The sequence below is a fragment of the Salvia hispanica genome, chromosome 1 (assembly GCF_029641045.1).
Source record: "Salvia hispanica isolate PSC_SH4W2 chromosome 1, Shi_PSC_v1, whole genome shotgun sequence".
Taxonomy (NCBI): domain Eukaryota; kingdom Viridiplantae; phylum Streptophyta; class Magnoliopsida; order Lamiales; family Lamiaceae; genus Salvia; species Salvia hispanica.
The window spans coordinates 14,303,683-14,323,988 of record NC_142692.1 but is presented as its reverse complement, the minus strand read 5'-3'; the positions used below and the strand labels follow the sequence as shown (position 1 = coordinate 14,323,988).

Below are 20,306 nucleotides of genomic sequence, written 5' to 3'. Positions count from 1 at the left end.
CACCTGCAATGGGACCCTCTATAGCCTGCCCTATAATTTTAACTCCTATTTTGTATTTGTTTTTTTTGTTTTTTATGTTTGCAAATATATCAATTAGCAAAAATAAATATAAAAACACCACAAATTAAAGGCAAATCCTATTGTCAGTATTTATTTTTTATTTTTTATATTTTATGCTTGTATGGAAAATCGTCGGAATTCATTATTGAATTTAGAGAGAAATTGAGATGGGGAAGAGAGTGGAGTGAAAGATTTGAAATGAAGTAAAAATATTGGTCATATATATAGTAGAAAATACAGAAAAATATTTAAAAAAAAGTGAAAATGTGTGCATCGTCTGGACTATCCTTCTAAACCCCCCCCTCCCCCCCCCCCCGCGCATAATGGGGCGGAGGATAGGCCGGAGGATGCAAGTAATGGTTCATCGTCCGCGGACTATGCATAGGGCGCGGAGGAAGGAAATGGCATAGGGCGTGGAGCTGTAGTGGCGCCCTAAGGTGCGCCCGATGCATCGGGCGGGCTTTAGGGCGCCCCACAGTGGATGCTTAAGTATAAGTGGAAAGAGTGGGGTCGAATCATAGAGACCATGGACCTACTCGAGATTGTTTCTACGACACGGGGTTGGTGTTAGCCACCACGCTTTAAGCACTTGAGCATGGATCTAAACATTAGAGTGGGAAACTTGAACTTTAAACATGAAAACTGAGAATGAGAGCTTAAACTAAATCTAACTAAGAAAACATGAATGGAAGAGTGTTTTGAAAGCTTTGCGCGAAGCAATTAACTTTAGAGAGAGACTTAGGCATGGACATTCCTAAACTAATGTCAACTTGAGACAAAAAAATGCTTGAAATCATTTCAGAAACATGAGTAATGGATTTGTAGCTTAAAACGAGATCGAGATTGACTAGTTGCAGGAATAAAATAAGCAAGTTTCGGAGCACAATTTACTTCTAAACTAGAACAAAACAAGAACATCTACTCCATGAATCTTGAGCAAATCCTACGCAACAACTAGATCTCAACATCTTAGCTACTGGAAATCATGTAAACAACATGGATCTAAACATCTAAGCCACCAATTGCGAAAAGCATCCAAAAAACATGATTAATAACACCATCAACATGAAAATAAACCAAAGCTTTTAAAACTGGAAATAAACCGAGATCCAACGGCGGAGTCGTCAATTCTTCTGTTGAATCCATTTAATCTAACTAGAAAGCAAGGTGTGAAGGAGCTTCTAAGATGGAGGCATCAATTCCACCGTTGAAACGGCCAAGACACTGTAAATCTACCCTAAAGTCTTAAAAACATGAAAATGAAATGTAATCCCGACCTCGGAGTTGTCAATTTCTCCGTCGAAACTACAGAGCTAAGCTAAGAAAGTAGTAACTAAACTAAACTAAGCATAGAGAAGGTGGCGTTAAGCGCCTATTAGAGCTCCCTACCTAAACTACAGTAGCGTTAAGCGCGCCCTTCTATATTGTGGAAAGTTTCTATTTATAGAGCAGCTTAAACTTCAACCCTAAGGCAACTTCTCGTCCGATTTGACCATTTTATCCTTGCAGTAATTGAGGATCTTCATGTCAGCACGCCATTCTGTCTCCTTGACCAGTTAAGCGACTTTTTCTGCACTTTTGCTCCATTCTTGCTTAACCTGAATCTGCTCGGTCAGTTTGCTCCATCTACTTGATCCAACAGATACTTCTTCATGTGGTGAGCTCCTCTTGATCAACTCAGTCATCTTATGTCTTCATGTGGTGGGATCCTCTTAATCAACTTAGTCATCTCATGTGGCAAACTCCTCTTGATCAACTTGTTAGTTAGCCAGGCTCCATTGCTCCACTTGTCTCCAACTGGTCAATTTGTCTTCAACTTTAGCCATTTTTCACTCCTTTTTTGAGTTGATCAAGTTGTTCCTACACTCTGCCACTTCAACACTTTTTAGCTCCTGCACACTTAAATTCACAATTTTTTCGTACATTAACAATCTGATTAGTTTAATAAACCCCTATAAAATCATGCTTGTAACGAGTCCTATCAATGGGACATCCCAAAAGAGAATGACTCGCTTATCTTGGTTCGGAAGGAGTATTTTTTTTTTAATCGTCCCAACTAAAGTGATGCATTGCTTTTTTAGGCAAAAACCAACGCTTTCTTTTTCTTTAATCAATTTTACTTTATTATATCTCATACTTTATTTTCTCATTATTTAACTATTAAAAAACATTTTCTAAAATCACATATCCAAAAGAAGCGCCTCACTGAGGTGGGATGAAGATAAGTAGTACTTTTCGTAGTAGTACGTCCCACTTTAGGAGTCTCGGTTAAGATAAATTAATAAAAAATGCTTATAAAGTGTTAAAAGTGGGTCCCAACATCCGCTACAACTAATAAAAAAATGTTAAAAGTGGGTCTCAACATCCACTACAACTAATAAAAAAGTGTTAAAAGTGGGTCCAACATCCACTACAACATTTATTTATTGGACACTCAATTAAAAGTGGGTCCTAACATCCACTACCATATTTATTTATTACACAATCAAACACTTTTTTCTTAAAACATGTGCCCGACTCAACCGGGACTCCTAAAATGGAACGGAGGAAATATATGAGTCTAATATCTTGGGACGGAGGGAGTATTAATTATTATTATGAATTTGTGACGGTAATATTGTTGCTCTCCCAAACACTGTCGATTGTTTTGACGTAAAAATTGACTATATATATATATATTGTCAATAGTTCTCTATCACTATCATATACAAGTAGTAATTATTTTTTCCTCATTACCGCCTATACTTAAGTACTTTTTCAGCAATAAAATTGAAAAACTATCCAAAAACTTTTAATAGTGATTTGCATCTTATCTTAAATTTTTAATTATTTTTCCCTCATTATCGCCTATACTTAAATACTTTTAGGAATAAAATTGAAAGACTATCCAAAAACTACTTTTTTTCCTCATTACCGCCTATCCTTAAGTACTTTTTCAGCAATAAAATTGAAAAACTATCCAAAAACTTTTAATAGTGATTTGCATCTTATCTTAAATTTTTAATTATTTTTCCCTCATTATCGCCTATACTTAAATACTTTTAGCAATAAAATTGAAAGACTATCCAAAAACTTTTAATAGTGATTTTACATCTTATCTTAATTTTAAAATTCTTACTACATGCAAATTACACGTAACTATAATGGTGGATAGTGATAAAATACAAACTCTAAATACTATACAAACTCCAAACTATGATCTGGACTATTCAAAAATGTCAACATAATATCAATCATTGACAATGTGTTGACATTTTATGTTGCTGTTATTTTTTCATCTGTTGATATTTTCTAATCGTCCAGATCATAGTTTGAAGTTTGTACAATATTTAGAGTTTACATTTTGATTACATCCCCAATCATAGTACAGTAACTTATAAATATATCATCTTCACTTTCGCTAACTTGCTAAGTAAATCATATATTAAGAAAATGTAACTTATAAATATATCATCTTCACTTTCCCTAACTTGCTAAGTAAATCATATACTCCCTCCGTTTCACCATAGTTGAGGTGAAACTTTTCGGCACGGAGTTTTAGAAATGAATATTGAGTGTGTTAAATAAATAGATAAAAAAAGTAAGAGAGGGGAAAAGGTAGAGAGAATAAAGTATAAAATAAATAAAGTAGAGAGAATAAAGTAGGAGAGAGTAAAGTAAGAAAGAGAAAAAAGTTACTCCATATAAGGAAATGACTCAACTATGAAGAAACTTCCCGAAATAGTAAAATGACTCAACTACAGTGAAACAGAGGGAGTATTAAGAAAGTGTATATGTATTCTTGCATGCTCCACTCCATCATATTGTGCGCATGAATGAGTCTCTTGTGTGCCCCATTCCATCATTACGACTAGGAAGAAGCTATTAGGGCATCCGCAGCGCGGCTCGCCATCGGCGAGACGCGACGGCGGCGAGACCGCATTGCAACAGATATCTCGTCCCGACGAGACGGGATATCCCGTCGCGCGCGGAAGGGATCGGCCTCGAGCTGGCTCGCCACGCGCGCGGTGTGACGCTCACTCGCCGGCACGCGAGTGGGCGTCGCAATAATGATGTCATAATTCGATTTTTTTTATTAAGAAATTCGATTTTTCGAAAGAAAAAAAAATTAAAAAACGGTAATGTGACCGTTCAACCGTTGAATTTTAAATTTTTTTAATTTATTTTTTATTCTATAAGTACTTTTCTCATTCTCCATTTTACACACAAACACACATCTATTCTTCTCTCATCTCTTTCTTTTTTCTCCAATCACTTCTATAAATCATTCCTTTATTTTTTTTCTTCTCCCAAATTTAATCCATTCATGGATCCATTTGAGCAAATGCGTCGAATAATGGAAGAATCGTTAGAAGCAGATCGACGTAGGGAGGAGGAAGCCGCTGCGCCTCCTCAAAGGCGACCCTGGACTTAAATCCATATTAACCGGGAGGAAGCCGCCGCAAGGTTGGAACGTGATTACTTCAGTCGGAACCCGGTATGGGGAGATATCTACTTCCGTCACTGTTTCCGTATGTCACGCGCGCTATTTTTGCATATCGCGAATACATTGGTGGCACAGGAAGAGTACTTCAGAGAAGGGTTCGACGCTGTTGGCCATCCTAGCCACACAACGCTCCAGAAATGTACTGCAACGATCCGTCAGCTTGCTACTGGACAAACGGCGGATTCGTTCGACGAATACCTGCACGTCGGAGAATCCACTGGGAGACTTTGTTTGTTGAACTTCTGCAAAGGCGTCCAGGCAGCCTTCACCGACGAATTCAGAAGAAGCCAACCACCGCAGATTGTCAGTTTCTGCTCCAACTTCACGAACAAGCACACGGATTCCCCGGGATGCTCGAGAGCGTCGATTGCATGCATTGACAATGGAAGAATTGCCCTGTGGCATGAAAGGGGTCATACACGAGCGGCCACAAAGGCACCCACCCCATTGTTATACTCGAGGCCGTCGCCGACTACCGGCTATGGATTTGACATGCGTATTTCGGGGTCCCCGACTCGAACAACGACGTCAACGTGCTCAACAATTCCAACCTCTTCAGCGAAGTTCTGAATGGTAAAGCGCCGGCCACCAACTTCATCGCTAACAATCGTCAGTATAAAATGAGGTACTATCTTGCCGACGACATCTATCCGAAGTGGCCAACCTTCGTGAAGACGTTCAACAGGCCTGCAACGAAAAACAGTCTCTTTTTGCGCAGAAGCAAGAGGTTGCTCGCAAGGATGTGGAAAGAGCGTTTGGGGTTCTCCAAGCTCGATTTAACATTAACAAAGCCCCGGCTCGTACGTGGTTTATGGATAATATGGTCTACAGCATGTATACGTGCATAATCTTGCACAACATGATTGTCGCTGACGAAGTACTTGAGGCGGGAAATTGGTTCGACCCTGAAACCCCGGGAAGCTCAACCGCAAGTAGTTCGCCTTGAAGGGTAGTGCATCCGTCTTTGCAAGAGCGGTTGTCTATTCAGGCAAGGACACGTGATTCTACCGCCCACGCCCAACTCCAGGAGGATCTAATGGAGCACATTTGGGTAAAATTTGGCACCCGTTAGATGATCGTCACTAGAGAACTCCTTCTGCTTATTTGCCTCCATTTTTTTGTGATTTGAATTTAAGTGTGCAATTTGTAATTTCTAGTTTTTTAAATTATGTCTTTTTTTTCAGGTATTTAAATTGTAATTTTATTTATTTAATGAAGTGTGTTTTATTATTAATTGAATTAGTTGGAAATAAAAATAAAAAATGAAATTGAATGAATAGTTAAGAGATGAGATAGTTAAGATATGGAGGAATGCATGTGCTGTCTTTTAGTTAAGAGATGGACTGAAAAGTACAGTGAGACCCATTAAGAGATGAGATGGATAAGGGAGGAATAAGAGATAGGCGGATGACCTAATAACCTTATTAGTTAAAGTAATATAATCAATAGTATAACCTTAAACACTTTGTGTGCTCCAATCCATCATTATTGAATAGTTTGTCTACGCAAATCAAATCACCATCTAATTCGAAATTAAATCCACTAATTTCATCTCAACACCGAAAGGAGTAACTTTTGACTAGTTCGGCGGTGGTGATGATTTGTACACAGTGAAAAACAAAAACAGCAATTGATGTTCTCATTTGGATGTTGCTGCTTTTGCATACAAGAATAAGCAAACAAACAAAACAAGCTCAGTTGAAATAATTGAATTCATTATTCATCCTCTTCTCCATTTTCTTCCCCAATCTCTGCCCATCAATGGCAAATTATCATAATTAAGCCTGACACACCCACACCTACACACACACGCACGCACCACTTCTCTCTCTCTCTCTACAAGCACACACACACACATAGGTGTTAATCGTTTCCGCATCTGAAGTCTGAAGATCCCTAACTTTTCACTGTAACTTGCATGTGTGTGTATGCGCGCTCATTTCCGCATCCCTAATTGAACAACCCTAGGTGTTTTCTCCCTTTTTATACTCTACTTAAGTAATTTGTGAATGCACCTTCACTCACAAACGATTATTGCTGGAAACTCAATTTTTGGCATCTATCTACTTTTGAATCTCATGCTGTGATTTGAAATTTATGACTTCTGAGATCTTCAAGCTGCGCCTTTTAGGCCTATTTTTTTGTTTGGAGATCTCGTCTCTGTACAGTTTGTGATAATTCGCAAGGCATTCTGGATCAGATCCTCATTTTTATCTATAATTGAAAACTTGAAAATATTTGAAATTCACTTCACTTTTTTTATCTTCTTCGCGTAATTTGCTTGATTTAATCACCTGAGAAGAAGAAAAAAGGGGGCGGGGGGAGAAATTCGAAAAGCCAGAATGTGGAAGCAATTTCTGAATAAGCTCCCGCGGAAATCCCAGAAATCGGCTCGAGATTCGGCCAGAAACCCTAATTTGGATGCGGGTTCGGGCCGGGCCTGCACTGGCAGCTCTGCTGCGAAACGGGCTTCGGCTGCGGTGTTCCCAGCCAGCGTGATTTCGGGAATCGAGCCATTGCTTGCGTTTAAAGATGTTTCAAACTCAGAGAAGATGAATCTGTTCATTAGTAAGTTGAGTCTTTGCTGTGTTGTGTTTGATTTCACTGATCCAGCTAAAAATGTTCAAGAGAAGGAGCTTAAGCGAGCTACATTGCTCGAGTTAGTCGATTTTGTCTCCGAAAACCCCCTGAAATTCTCAGAGCCTGCTATCTTAGCTTCTTGCAAGATGTGTTCCATTAATTTGTTTCGTGTTTTCCCACCCAATTGTCGGTCGAGAAGCTCAAGCTCCGGTGAAAATGAGAATGACGATGAGCCCACGTTTGATCCTGCGTGGTCACACTTGCAGCTGGTATACGAGTTCTTGCTCAAGTTTGTGACCTCGTCTTCTTTGGAAGCCAAGGCGGGAAAGAAGTATGTGAACAATGACTTCATATCTAGGATCATTGATTTATTGGAGTCTGAGGATCCGCGGGAGAGGGATTGTTTGAAGGCGATTCTGCACAGGATCTACGGGAAGTTTATGATTCATAGGCCTTTTATTCGAAAGTGCATAAGCAATGTGTTCTATAGATTCGTGTTTGAGGTGGAGAAGCATAATGGTATTGCAGAGCTATTGGAGATTTTTGGGAGTGTAATCACGGGATTTGCTCTTCCTTTAAAGGAAGAACATAAGGTATTCTTCTGGAGGGCATTGATTCCCCTGCATAAGCCGAAGTCGCTAGGGGTTTACTTTCAGCAGCTCTCGTATTGTGTAAATCAGTATGTTGAGAAAGAGCCGAAGCTGGCTAGCCACTTGATTCAGGGGCTGCTCAAGTATTGGCCTATTACAAATAGCCAGAAGGAGGTTATGTTTCTGGGCGAGGTGGAGGAGATTCTCGAAGTAATCAGCATGGGTGAGTTCCAAAAAATGATGGTTCCGTTGTTTTGTCGCATCAGGCACTGCATAAATAGCTTCCATTTTCAGGTAAATCCTTCCATTCTTGATCTTGTGAATCTGTAAGCTTCATTTACTCACTATGATGGTACATGCGATATTTGTGTGAATATTAATTATGATCTGTAGTTTTGAGGCGTGCCATAAGTATCCATATTTATGAATATGATGAAGTGAAAGATTACGATGGGAAACGAAAAGGCATTTAATTTCGCTATTTCTTATCCAGTATGATACTATTAAGCATTGACCGATCTTTGGCTTGTTTAGATTTTGCCGATGTAAATCTTTTGAACTTGTTCATTTTGCTTAATAAGACATTAGGTGACAGAAAATCTATAGATTGATTACATAGGAAAATAGACATTGCATAGAAAGTGTTGAAAAAATAGCTTCACTACTTTGAGTCTATTTTTGAGCTTTTATAGGAGGAATCTCTTTTCATGAAATCTCTAGGGAGAAATGTGTGGAAATAATTGGAATTTGGCTACTAGATTTCCACACTTACCAAAAGCTCGATTCAAACTCAAGAAAGGGAAGTAGATCGAGTGTGTAAACATTCAAGTCTTTGGGGTTAGGTACTTGGAACCCTCAAGAATAGTGTCCATTATCGGATTCATGATACTTGAGTTCTACTCTTGACATATTTCCTAGACAGTTTTATGCATATTGAAATTAGTTTACTTGATTCCAAAACCATAATTTCTCCATCATACCATAAACAGATTCGAAAGAATTCTATATCACTTTATCTACTATGTGGACATATTCTCTACAAATATGATCGTGTAAGGAAACTTGGAGATGGTAGCTTTCACACACCTTTAAGTTTTCTGGCTAAACCTAACTACAAATTTTATGGCTTGAGATGTTAGGACCTACCCATGTATAGAGCTCCGGCTGTCAGATTGGTCTTAGCCAGAAAACTTCAACTCTGAAAATTTGTGTTAAGTTTTATACCAATGAAATGACTCAACTTTTACTCTCTCCTTTACGCTGCAGGTAGCCGAAAGGACTCTGTACCTCTTGAACAATGACCAGATCCTTAGCCTGGTTGCTCACAATCGGCAAGTTATACTGCCGATAGTATTCCCAGCTCTGGAAGCCAATGCTCAAAACCACTGGAACCAGGCGGTTCTAAACCTAACCATGAACGCAAGAAAGATGCTGACAGAAATGGATGACGCCCTAGTATCATCTTGCATCTCCAATAACCAAGAGCAGCAAGAGAAAGTGAGCTCATTGGCCGAGAAACGGAAGCAGGTCTGGGAGCACCTGGAGAACACGGCCAATCTCCAGCCGATGATGGCCAGGAACACTGCCGTTCTGGTAGCTCATTGAACCAACCAGCTCTACATCCTGGTAATATATTCTTCGCCTCCATCTCAGGTGCCTGTTGCAAAGTTGTCGTTCTTGTTGCTGCGGGGGCTGGGTGATCGAGATGGCATCATCGTGGTGTTACAAAATCTCATCTTTCTGCTTTTAGAGATGGCATGGGAAGTGATCTCCAGTGGATAGTGTAAAGTAACATCTTTTGTCAGCTCTTCTTCTTCTTGGTTTAGACTGGATATTGTTGCCATTGTATCTTTGAAAGTAGCTTTGATAATCTACAAGCTTACTCTGCCATTTGTGTCTGTTTGTATGAAAATATATAGGGAATGTTTGAAATTATCTGCGAATGCTCTTTCGTCTCATTTCCTTTTTCTTTTCTCCCATTTTTCATTTTATAAATGTCCTCAACTTCATTTTGGTTAGAAATATGCAATTACGCGTTGAAACAATGCCCACCTGTTTCTTTACCTTTTAATTCCAACTAGGAGTGTTTTTATTGTTATTAAACCTCAAAAAATATTGTGTATGTATTTAATAGTACGAGCTTGACTTAGGAAGTTAATATGCCCCATGTGTTCTCCCTTTCTTAGTCCACGACTGCCAGCTAAAGCAAAATTATTTATTTTCGATCATAATTGCATAAACAACATTAACAAATTTATTCTTTTTTGTCTAGAATGGTGCTTTCGGTTTTCCAAAATAAGCAATCTTGACCAAGAAAGTAGTTATTCATCAAATCAATGTACTCCTTCGTACTTGAACCAAGTCCATTCCAATTTGCAAACTTTCGCGACGAAATCTCTATATACAATTATGGGGAAATGATATGGTATATAACTTACGTTGTGCTCACATAAGCAGCTCATATAAGATATGTAGCATGACATTTCCTTACAATTACGTTTGCTGCTCTAATTTATCTAGACTCAAAAAACGAATGTCACAAAAAGATCTATGTATTCTAACTAGGTTTTTTTTAGTTGGTAAGCTAACAAGGTTTTAAGCCTCTATACTCATAAATCTCAATCTAGCAGCACCCTAACAGACTATCAGTAAATGAATGAATAAGAGATAAGTTCCATCAAATCGTGTTCGTTTCATATAAATTTGAATGTCATAGAAGATCATATTGTAAAATAAGAATCATGAACTAGTGTATACACAATACAATGGTGACTATAGTACCATATATCCCCAATGAAAACAATCAACACTAAACTAATATAGTTCCCTATGCAAACCTGAAAATGTTCCAGACAATCTACCATATTCCAATGAAGATAAAAGCAGCATAGAAGCTTGGATCCAGAATATTTTTGATCATTTCTGTTGGGGCAGCCTTTGGACAACCACCTGCAACAAGCAAATAGGTAGCTCAGTTTCTGCCGAAACAATGAAAAATTCATAAAAGTAGTTTCAACAATATTCTTGAGTTGACAATATCAACAAGATGCAGTTTCTTGACGATGTATTGATCATTGATGTGTACTGAAGTTTACTCCAGCTCGATTCACACCTTATAATTCTTTTTATTAAATAAGTTTCGTATCTCTTTCCATGCAACAAATTTCAAACAACAGGAGTGCACGATAAGAGAGAAATTAACTTGGAGTAAGATACCACAGCATTACCTTTCCAGAGTTCTCTTTATTTCCTACAATAGTTTGACATGCAAGTCTCCAAGAGTCCGGCTTCTGTGAGAAATACAAATACAGACTCAAATATGCAAATGAAAAGAAAAAAGAGAACTAAAATTCTGAAAAATAAGGAAATATTTTGCTATATTACATTAATACATGCACATAATTCACAAGAAAATTGACAACCCTTGAGTGATCATACGTAGCAACACAAATGAAGTTAGAAAGCGGAGGGGGAGTAAAAACAAGGACGTCATGTTAACACTTGCCTTTTTGAGATATCGAAGCTCTGTATTCGTTCTCTCATTCAGGAGATCCTTTCCATCGATAATCTACAGGTCAGGTAAACCATTTGCTCATAGGTATATTTCAATAAAATCTAAGCTCCAGCTAATGGAAATTTAATACTCAATAATCTAAATTGTTCTCAGTCTCCTTCGGCATAGACAAGGACAATAACTTTCATTACATTAGTTTAATTGCAACTTTGCAAGTAGCTTTATTCTCATGAACTGAATTTTCTACTTACAACCAGCATATCTTATATGCCCGCAGCCCACTACTCTTTTTTCACCACCAGAAACTGATTGACACACGTTATCAATCGATTAAGAATTTCACAGTGCATCAAGCAATGAACTATGCAATTACACCCATCAATCATCATGGCATTGCGTTCGTCTTATCAAAACCACTAGCATCTTAACCAACTAAGGAACTGAGTAATGCCGAGGCTCTAAGCCTCTAAGCATAAGCAATTAGAGTAGAACACGAAGCTCCTCATCTTACCTCGACTATACAAGTTCCACAGCTTCCACCACCTCCACAATTCATTAGTTTCCCCTGGTGTAAAAGAGAGACTAAATGCAGTTAGAAAAAGTAAAATAAGCAGATCATGAGGCCTTCTGTTTCCACCATTCAGTCAAACCAACTCCACGTGATATCTATAATCTATCTATGAACAACGATATCTTGATTCCTAAAATACACTAATCCAACGGATTAAGCGATCAAATGAAGCTGCCATGAGCATAAACGAGAAGATAAAATAGAGACATTTAGCTTACATAAATGATAGTATCTTGATTCCTAAAATACACTAATCCAACGGATTAAGCGATCAATGAAGCTGCCATGAGCATAAACGAGAAGAAAAAATAGAGACATTCAGCTTACATAAATGGCGTAGAGCTCAATTTTGTTATCCAACATTATGTTCCTCAGCAGCTTCTCTCCACTTATGGCTTTGGCTCTGTTTACTGCATCTCCTGATTTAGGCTACAAATCAACCAAGTATAATTACTAAATTATTCATAACAAATCGACGATCGCCATTAAAACCCCCAATTCGGTTTCATAATTCCTATTTTCACAAATCCAACGCTTGTGAAGTAGTAAATAACTATGAATTAGCATGAATCGGCTAAATTTAGAGATATAACTAATGTGCGTAATGATCGCAGCAAAATGTGTGTGAGAGAGAGAGTTATACGCACACCAAGGAATTCTAGCTCGATTTCAGGTTGTTCCGAAGGTGCGGTGGAGGTTTCCGGCGACGCAGCGGCGGAAACGGAAAAGCTTCTGGTTGTAGAAGGAAATGCGGCGGAAGTGCGGTAATTGGAGGTGACGCTGGAGAGTTCCGGTGGGCGGAGTGACACGTGGCAGAAACTCATGGCAGCCATACTGCATGAGAGAGAAGCATTCATCACTCACTATCCTTCCCAGCCTCCAGTTTATAATTTTAGATTTTTAGTATTTGTGGCTCAAAAAATTTCAAGATTTTCACTTGCTCCATCCATCCCAGAGAATATCCAATTTGAATTCGTCATTAGTTTTAATATAAAATTAGTAAAGTAAATGGAGTACAAGTACTTTTTCCGTCTCTGAATATGTGTCTCACTTTAATTCGACACGGATTTAAGAAATGTAATAGTTTAAAAGGTTAATGGAGTATAAGTATATTACTACCTCCGTCCATCAAAATTTGTCCCACTTTGACCCGACACAGATTTTAAGAAATGTAATGTTACGTGAGTTGAAAAAGTTAGTGGATTGTAAGTCCTACTTTTATATATTAGTAGTTTTATAATAAATTGTGAGTAGGAATGAATTATTGGAATATGAGGTCCACTATCAAAAATGGTAAAAGTGAATGAGACAAATTTTGGAGGATGGACGAAAATGGAAAAATGAGACAAATTTTGGTGGACGAAGGTAGTATTAGTTTTTATTTTTTATTTAAATTTTTTTATTTTCTTTATGACTATTCTCTTTATTAAAGTTTTATATCAATACTTTCTGAATTTTTTTTATCTTACTACGTTCTATAAATATCCCACTCCTCTCCCACTTTATTCACACCTCAAAATCACCATCTCCTTCTTCAATTTCTTCACATATTTCTTCCAAATTCTCTCACTATTCTCATTTTCATAGACAATTTTTTTTTTCAAATTTCATTGTTTTGGATTCTGACAAACAATTCCTACATTGCCTTATATCAGAACACTTTAATCTAAATAATCGATCAATTCATCCAAACAATTAATTTCCATTTCCAGTGTTTTCCTAACATACATACTCGTGCTTTCATAGCTATACTAGAATAGTACTTCGTATACTTGTATTAATGTATTAGTACTAATGAAAAGTTCATTCGCGATAGGTGTTTGACTTGATGTCCACTTGTTGGGTGTGCGAGTAAACATTATTTTATTTATTTTAAAGTATAAAATATTATCAAAAAAATGAATTACATTTATAAAATTTGTTTTATTAAATAAATAAAGGATTTTTTTTAATTACAAAATCATGCTTAGCCTATTAATATATGTGCTTGCTTTTAATGAATTATACTATATTTTAATTAAATTAAAAAATGAGTTTGATTAATTCGCACATAAATTGAATAAAGAAATAGGAGTACAAAACGAATGTTATGAGTTCGTTGGGGAAGGGGAAAGATGAGGAGTTATTTTAGAATAAGAAAAAATATATATAATGGATTAGTAACAACATTGATTCAGTGACATAAATGAAATGACAAGATAAATATGATTACCTCATTAACAGTGAAGTTGTGGAAAATAAACAACTCCTTTGAAACCCCTCGCCTTTAAACCCTAGCGCTCCAACTTCTCGCTCTACAAAAGCAACGATAATCTTCACCGAGTAACTCAAATTATTCACAATGGCATCTATGATGGTGAGCTCGATCTGTTATTCTTTCTCTATGTGATACCGTTTTATGTTTCTGGATGTCAAAGTTCCCTCTTTCTAGATTTATGCTTCTTCGCGCTTCGCGATTAGTGCATCAACGCTCCCTTTGTTTGTTCGACTTGTTCGATGTTAGATTCCGTTATCATTTATGAGAAAATGTTGCTTGGATACTTAATTACTCTCCTTCGTCTGCATAACTGTGTCATTTACCTACTCAATGGCTGTTGTTCTGTTCAGCTACAAGCAATGAACATAGTGCAATATCTGTCTCCGGAAGGAATTGACCGAACCTCAATTGTGTTTTGCCACTGCTGCTATTTTCATTTTTGTATTAGTTCATATCACTGGCATCCCAGATCTTGCTAGTGTACCAGCTCATACCTCTGTTGAGAGAGCCTTGGAGTGAACCTGAAAGATTAGGTGGATACATGAATGAGAACTAAGTGAGGAGACTGTGTATAGGTTCTGTTAAGGAGTGTGATGATATTCATCCGGGGTGCAATTGATGAGATCAACTAATACATTGGATGATACATCTCCTACTACATAACTATAAAAGGACACTTGGGGATGTATTACCGAATGTATTAGTTGTTTGAACTTTGAAGACAATATATAGCCATACAAACATGCTTTGCCAAGTTAGCCTTTTGCATTGAGATGATCAATGTATAGAGCCTTAAACGGTTACTTAGAAAATGTTTGAGCTATGTGGGAGAGTTTGTGAATTTAGTACATTTCTGCTGAGGCTAACAAAGGATTAGTGTGGGTAAATTATTTGTTCAACTGTGTGTAATTTCCCTGCCTGTTTATATCCCTTCTTCCTCGAGTGCACTCCCTGAACCAATTTTGTATGATTTGTTGGTATTTTAAGTCTTGTATGAATGCAATATTTTCTTTGCACTAAAATATTCTATGTGTGGTGATAAACAACAGCAACCACAAATTATACTGCTCAAGGAAGGCACTGATACATCCCAAGGAAAGCCGCAATTAATAAGCAACATAAATGCGTGCGTGGCTGTGTCTGATGTTGTGCGAACTACTCTTGGCCCAAGGGGAATGGACAAATTGATCCATGATGACAAGGGGAATACCACCATCTCTAATGACGGCGCCACCATAATGAAGCTTCTCGACATTGTTCATCCTGCTGCCAAGATCCTTGTTGACATTGCGAAATCCCAAGATTCCGAGGTAATATTTTCATTATATGTTTGCTGCCAGTTACTTTTCCTTTCTCCTTTTTTATCTAACTTTTAACTTCCAGTGTACTTTCATTGACATCCATTCAAGATAAGTTGAATAACATTATGTATGTAACTGATTTTATTTAAAAGTTCCACATGCTGCTGCATTTGTTTAAACTAATTTTGTACCAGTACTCCTCTATAGTAAACTGGCCAGCTAAAGTTTGTTATTCTATTTATTTGTTTCTCAGGTTGGTGATGGAACCACAACAGTAGTTCTGCTTGCAGGAGAGTTCCTAAAGGAAGCAAAGCCTTTTATTGAAGATGGAGTTCATCCTCAAAACCTTATAAGAAGTTATCGCACAGCCTCTTCATTGGTAAGATTTGAGGCTACTTTTGTTTTGTCTGTTCAAATTAGGTAATACAGTAGGTTATAGGTCTTACATCAAAGCCACTTGAATTTCCTGTGTTTCTTTTACTCTTCTAGGCTATTGAGAAGATCAAAGAGTTAGCTGTTAGCATAGAAGGTAAAAGCTTGGAAGAAAAGAAAAGTTTACTGGCAAAATGTGCTGCTACAACTCTATCTTCGAAGCTTATTGGTGGCGAAAAGGAGTTTTTTGCAACTATGGTTGTGGATGCTGTCCTTGCTATCGGGCTTGAAGATAGGTTAAACATGATTGGGATGAAAAAGGTGCATGAATTAAAAATTTACTTTGATACCTATTTAATTCTCATGCCTGTTTATTAGAGCCTGCCATTATTTTGGTCTCCTGCTGTTTGCTTATGCTACACAGTTATGTATTGTGTCTTCGAGCTTTAGTCTTTACTCTGTAAACGGAGTCTATGGAAGTTTCACAAATTCTTTTAGAATGTTTGGGTTTCAGTGTTTTGAATGACAGGAACCATGTTTAGCATAATAGCATCAGAACGTATTATCTTGAAATTGACTGGGGTTAATGATGTTATTGACATTTCTTAGTTGAAGCACTATCTAGTATCTGGACATTAGAATGGGTTGTGAATACTAAGACTATTCTTTATGTTGCCACTGTTAGCATGTTTACATGCAATGTTATAGTTTAATGGAGTTGTTGCTGATTTATCATTTGCCTTTATCCTTAATATCCTCTTGGATTGCTGATTGTCGGATTGCAGTTTCATGCTAATTTACTTTTATAGGTTCCTGGAGGTACCATGAGGGATTCTTTTCTTGTGAACGGTGTTGCCTTCAAAAAGACATTCTCATATGCTGGGTTTGAGCAGCAACCAAAAAAGTTTCTAAATCCCAAGATACTTCTGCTTAACATTGAACTAGAGCTCAAATCAGAGAAAGAAAATGCTGAGATCAGGTGCGAATGCTCTACCTTTTTGGATCTGCCTCATGCCTAGCAAAATGGCTTCCCACTTTCCCTAGATTTCTTATTTTGGGTGTTGTGATAGGTTGTCGGATCCGTTGCAGTACCAATCAATTGTAGATGCTGAATGGAATATTATTTATGACAAATTGGATAAATGTGTGAAGAGTGGAGCCAAAGTTGTCCTCTCCCGTCTCGCTATTGGTGATCTGGCAACTCAGGTACTAGATTTTTAAATATTTATAGAAAATAAATATGGTCATTGTGAGGAATTCATAACACGTAGTCCATATTAGGGTTAAATTTACTAAAGTTGAACATATGGATTTTACTTGCCAATTCATTCAAGAATAGTGTGGCTGTAAATGTTAGTCATGAAAGGATTAAAATGGCTTTTGATTAACATTGTAAATTTATTATCTATGTGCAGTATTTTGCAGACCGCGATATCTTTTGTGCTGGTCGTGTTGCAGAGGAAGATCTGCATCGGGTTGCAGCAGCTGCTGGTGGAACTGTTCAGACAACTGTGAACAACATTATTGATGAGGTATACTCTTTCCTTTTTTCTCCCTTTTCCTGCCTTGATAATAATAATAATTATACCCGTATAATAATACTAAAACAATTGTGACACCCTTGACGCCTCTCAGACTCAGTTTTAAAGTTTTGTTTTATATTGACACATTAATACAGAGTATATATTATTTATTACCTTGTGTTCTAGAAATAAACTGTTAATTTCTCCCTGCTGAATCCTTGGTTTTCTCCATTCTTTATTTGAAAGGTCCTTGGTACATGTGACGTATTTGAAGAGAAGCAAGTTGGAAATGAGCGGTTTAATATATTTAGTGGATGCCCCTCTGGTCGGACTGCCACAATTGTTCTTCGTGGTGGTGCAGATCAGGTTCGGTCTTTATCATCTTCATGCTCTCCTGACTGTTGTTTATCTAGACTCGCCTCTGATCACTTTCTTTTTGATGACTTTAGTTTATTGAGGAGGCAGAACGGAGTTTACATGATGCTATAATGATTGTCAGAAGGGCTCTGAAGAACTCAACTGTAGTTGCTGGTGGTGGTGCTATTGATGTACGATCTATCTTCTGCTTTGGGGAATGCTTTTACGTTTGAAGGAATTTATAGTTGCAATTCTAATCTTTAATTTGCATCTGCAGATGGAGATTAGCAGATACTTGAGGCAGCATGCACGCACCATTGCTGGGAAGTCACAGCTCTTTATAAACTCCTACGCAAAAGCCCTTGAGGTAATTTTACTAGGAAGTATGTTCAATGATTTGGAGTCATATTTTCATATTCTCGAATAGAAATGCATGAGAGGTAAAGATATGGGCAAACATATGCTTCTCTTATGATAGAGATAATTGAAACTAAACAGTTTGATATTTTTAACTATTTCTTGCGGAATGCTAATTGAAAATAAAGAAGCTTGAATATAAAAAAGAGCTGGTATCAGTATCTATATCTCAATTCAAACTATCATGTGTAGATTGCAACGTCCTTAATTACCATTTTCCACTATTTTGTCCTCTGTGCTATCTGATTCAGTGTTTGCCGCCATGTTACAGATAATCCCACGACAACTGTGTGACAATGCTGGTTTTGATGCAACTGATGTGCTGAACAAACTAAGACAAAAACATGCCCTTCCATCTGGTTAGCTCTCTTTATTGAGTACTACTAAATGTGGTAGGCCTATTAGCTGTGTTCTATGTAAGTGGAGATGATCAGTTCTAGTGCGAAGATGTCCAGCATCTTTCTCCAATGGTAAAACCAACCGTTTATTAACGAAATATGGATTATAAACAGGAGAGGGTGCACCTTATGGTGTAGACATCAATACTGGTGGAATTGCTGATTCATTTGCCAACTTTGTTTGGGAACCAGCAGTTGTCAAGGTATATCTCATTCCATTAGTTAATTGGACGTGTTGGTTGTTTTGTCATTACACTCATAACACTTACAGCATCTCCAAACCTTTGTTCCACAGATAAATGCCATAAACGCTGCTACTGAAGCTGCTTGTCTTGTCTTAAGTGTTGATGAAACTGTCAAAAACCCCAAGGTAATTTGAAAATTTGGATTAATTTCTTTTCATAATGCACCTAAATTTTACGGCCTAGAAGAGGTCTGGTAGCAGAACTCAGATAAGATTCGTATACTCAAATTTCATCTATCTTAGCTGATTTTGTTACATTTTTCACTCCAATATGGTCATTGCATGATGCCACATTCTTTATGTTGCAGTCTGAGAGTGCTCAAGGAGATGCTGCTGCTATGGGAGGTAGAGGTCGAGGAAGAGGTGGCTACGGAGGTCGTGGAATGAGGAGGCGATAAGTATTTGGATGGATGTTTAGTGGTGCTCTCAATGTATTCTGTCGAATATGTGCGGCTGCTGTTTCGATCTCCATTTGATTCCATTTTTAGTGTGCTTTTAGCAGTTTCGGATTGATCTATATCTCTGAAGTTTTAGTTTGGAGGTTTTTGTGTTGACTAATGAACTTATTGTAATACTATCATTTGCGCTTCTGTAGTGGAGTACGAATTATTGCCATTTATTCACATTTTTGTGCATATTCTTGTTTCTCTAATTTAATCATGAGTCATTTGTAACATTCTCAATTCATGTACGGTTGACTTCCAATGAACTCCGATATTTTTGCAGAGAACTTCGATATTTTTGGGTTATTTGTAAAAAGATTTCTGATTTTTTGATGATGAACATTTTCAATCAAAACAAATTTTTATTTTGTAATTGTTCTAGTTTCACCCTTTTCTAAATTGTACTCCTTATCTCCTTAATTGTTTTATTATGTCATTTTCGTTATGTCTTCATTTATTGTCTCATTTCTTATTGTATTTGTTTTGTGAATTTCAATTTCAATTAACTTATTTTACTCACAATTATATAAAAATAAAAATCTATGTGTCTTATAGAAATAGATACTTTGGAGATAATAAGAGTTATAAATTTTAATATATAATTGTTTAAGAGAGCAGAAGTTAATATAATTGAAATATTGTTAGTAGTTTAAGGAGCCCACATTATTAGTAGCGTGTGTTTATCACTAAATCCTTAGTTAAGAATCAGAATTAAGAACTGAATTTATTACAATGATTAATGAGGTAATTGCTCTATGAATATCCTACTAAAGCAAAATTATGGAAATTAAACTGGAAAACCAAATCACTATTCATTTTAAAAAGAAATTTTACATTAAATAATCAGTAAGTGATAAACATGTTACATATCACTACAAAAGCTAAAAGCTGGAAATTTACAATACAAAAGCCAAATCAGATGGAGGTAAAAGTTCTCTATAATTTTGAAAATCCTGCACAATCCAATTCATAAATACTCCGACAACAATTAAGACCCGTCCGCATAAAAATATGATTCATATTTCACTAATTTTTTTTTCAATAAAGTCAAATAACATTTAAAATTCACTAATAAATCATGGAACCATTAACTGGTATTAAATATAGTATTTTTTGTTGTTTTAAACAGTAATTTTTTAAAATTATAGTGAACTGTGTCTATTATCTTTAAAAATTAACAGTTTTTAAGAAAT

The 20,306-nt window shown here is 36.9% G+C and overlaps 3 protein-coding genes across 3 annotated transcripts; 2 read left to right on the top strand and 1 right to left on the bottom strand.

Moving 5' to 3' along the window:
• The first annotated feature begins 6,214 nt into the window (after positions 1–6,214).
• Positions 6,215–9,674, top strand: LOC125223078 (serine/threonine protein phosphatase 2A 57 kDa regulatory subunit B' kappa isoform-like). Its single transcript, XM_048126045.2, has 2 exons — positions 6,215–8,010; positions 8,983–9,674. Exons 1-2 carry the CDS (start codon positions 6,889–6,891, stop codon positions 9,319–9,321), a joined length of 1,461 nt encoding a protein of 486 aa, XP_047982002.1. The 5' UTR covers positions 6,215–6,888; the 3' UTR covers positions 9,322–9,674.
• Positions 9,675–10,388: 714 nt separating this feature from the next.
• LOC125219055 (2Fe-2S ferredoxin-like superfamily protein) lies at positions 10,389–12,674 on the bottom strand. Its single transcript, XM_048120917.2, has 6 exons — positions 12,449–12,674; positions 12,129–12,230; positions 11,742–11,795; positions 11,222–11,284; positions 10,944–11,006; positions 10,389–10,665 (listed from the first exon to the last, which is right to left on the bottom strand). The coding sequence occupies exons 1-6, from the start codon at positions 12,656–12,658 to the stop codon at positions 10,633–10,635; spliced, it is 525 nt and encodes a 174-aa protein (XP_047976874.1). The 5' UTR covers positions 12,659–12,674; the 3' UTR covers positions 10,389–10,632.
• Positions 12,675–13,998: 1,324 nt separating this feature from the next.
• On the top strand, positions 13,999–19,305 carry LOC125223373 (T-complex protein 1 subunit eta). The gene is made up of 14 exons (XM_048126496.2): positions 13,999–14,157; positions 15,108–15,368; positions 15,613–15,738; positions 15,849–16,052; positions 16,541–16,710; positions 16,802–16,937; positions 17,147–17,263; positions 17,501–17,620; positions 17,704–17,802; positions 17,889–17,978; positions 18,300–18,387; positions 18,541–18,629; positions 18,722–18,796; positions 18,979–19,305. The coding sequence occupies exons 1-14, from the start codon at positions 14,143–14,145 to the stop codon at positions 19,066–19,068; spliced, it is 1,680 nt and encodes a 559-aa protein (XP_047982453.1). The 5' UTR covers positions 13,999–14,142; the 3' UTR covers positions 19,069–19,305.
• Positions 19,306–20,306: the final 1,001 nt, after the last annotated feature.

Bases quoted from the DNA above. Each gene is read 5' to 3' on its own strand.
- LOC125223078 (XM_048126045.2), top strand. From the start codon at position 6,889: ATGTGGAAGCAATTTCTGAATAAGCTCCCGCGGAAATCCCAGAAATCG. The intron at 8,011-8,982 runs GTAAATCCTTCC...TTTACGCTGCAG, and splicing joins TAAATAGCTTCCATTTTCAG to GTAGCCGAAAGGACTCTGTA.
- LOC125219055 (XM_048120917.2), bottom strand. From the start codon at position 12,658: ATGAATGCTTCTCTCTCATGCAGTATGGCTGCCATGAGTTTCTGCCAC. The intron at 11,285-11,741 runs GTAAGATGAGGA...CCTGACCTGTAG, and splicing joins GTGGAACTTGTATAGTCGAG to ATTATCGATGGAAAGGATCT. The intron at 10,666-10,943 runs GTAATGCTGTGG...TGCTTGTTGCAG, and splicing joins ATAAAGAGAACTCTGGAAAG to GTGGTTGTCCAAAGGCTGCC.
- LOC125223373 (XM_048126496.2), top strand. The intron at 16,711-16,801 runs GTGCGAATGCTC...GTGTTGTGATAG, and splicing joins AAAGAAAATGCTGAGATCAG to GTTGTCGGATCCGTTGCAGT. The intron at 18,630-18,721 runs GTATATCTCATT...TTTGTTCCACAG, and splicing joins GGGAACCAGCAGTTGTCAAG to ATAAATGCCATAAACGCTGC.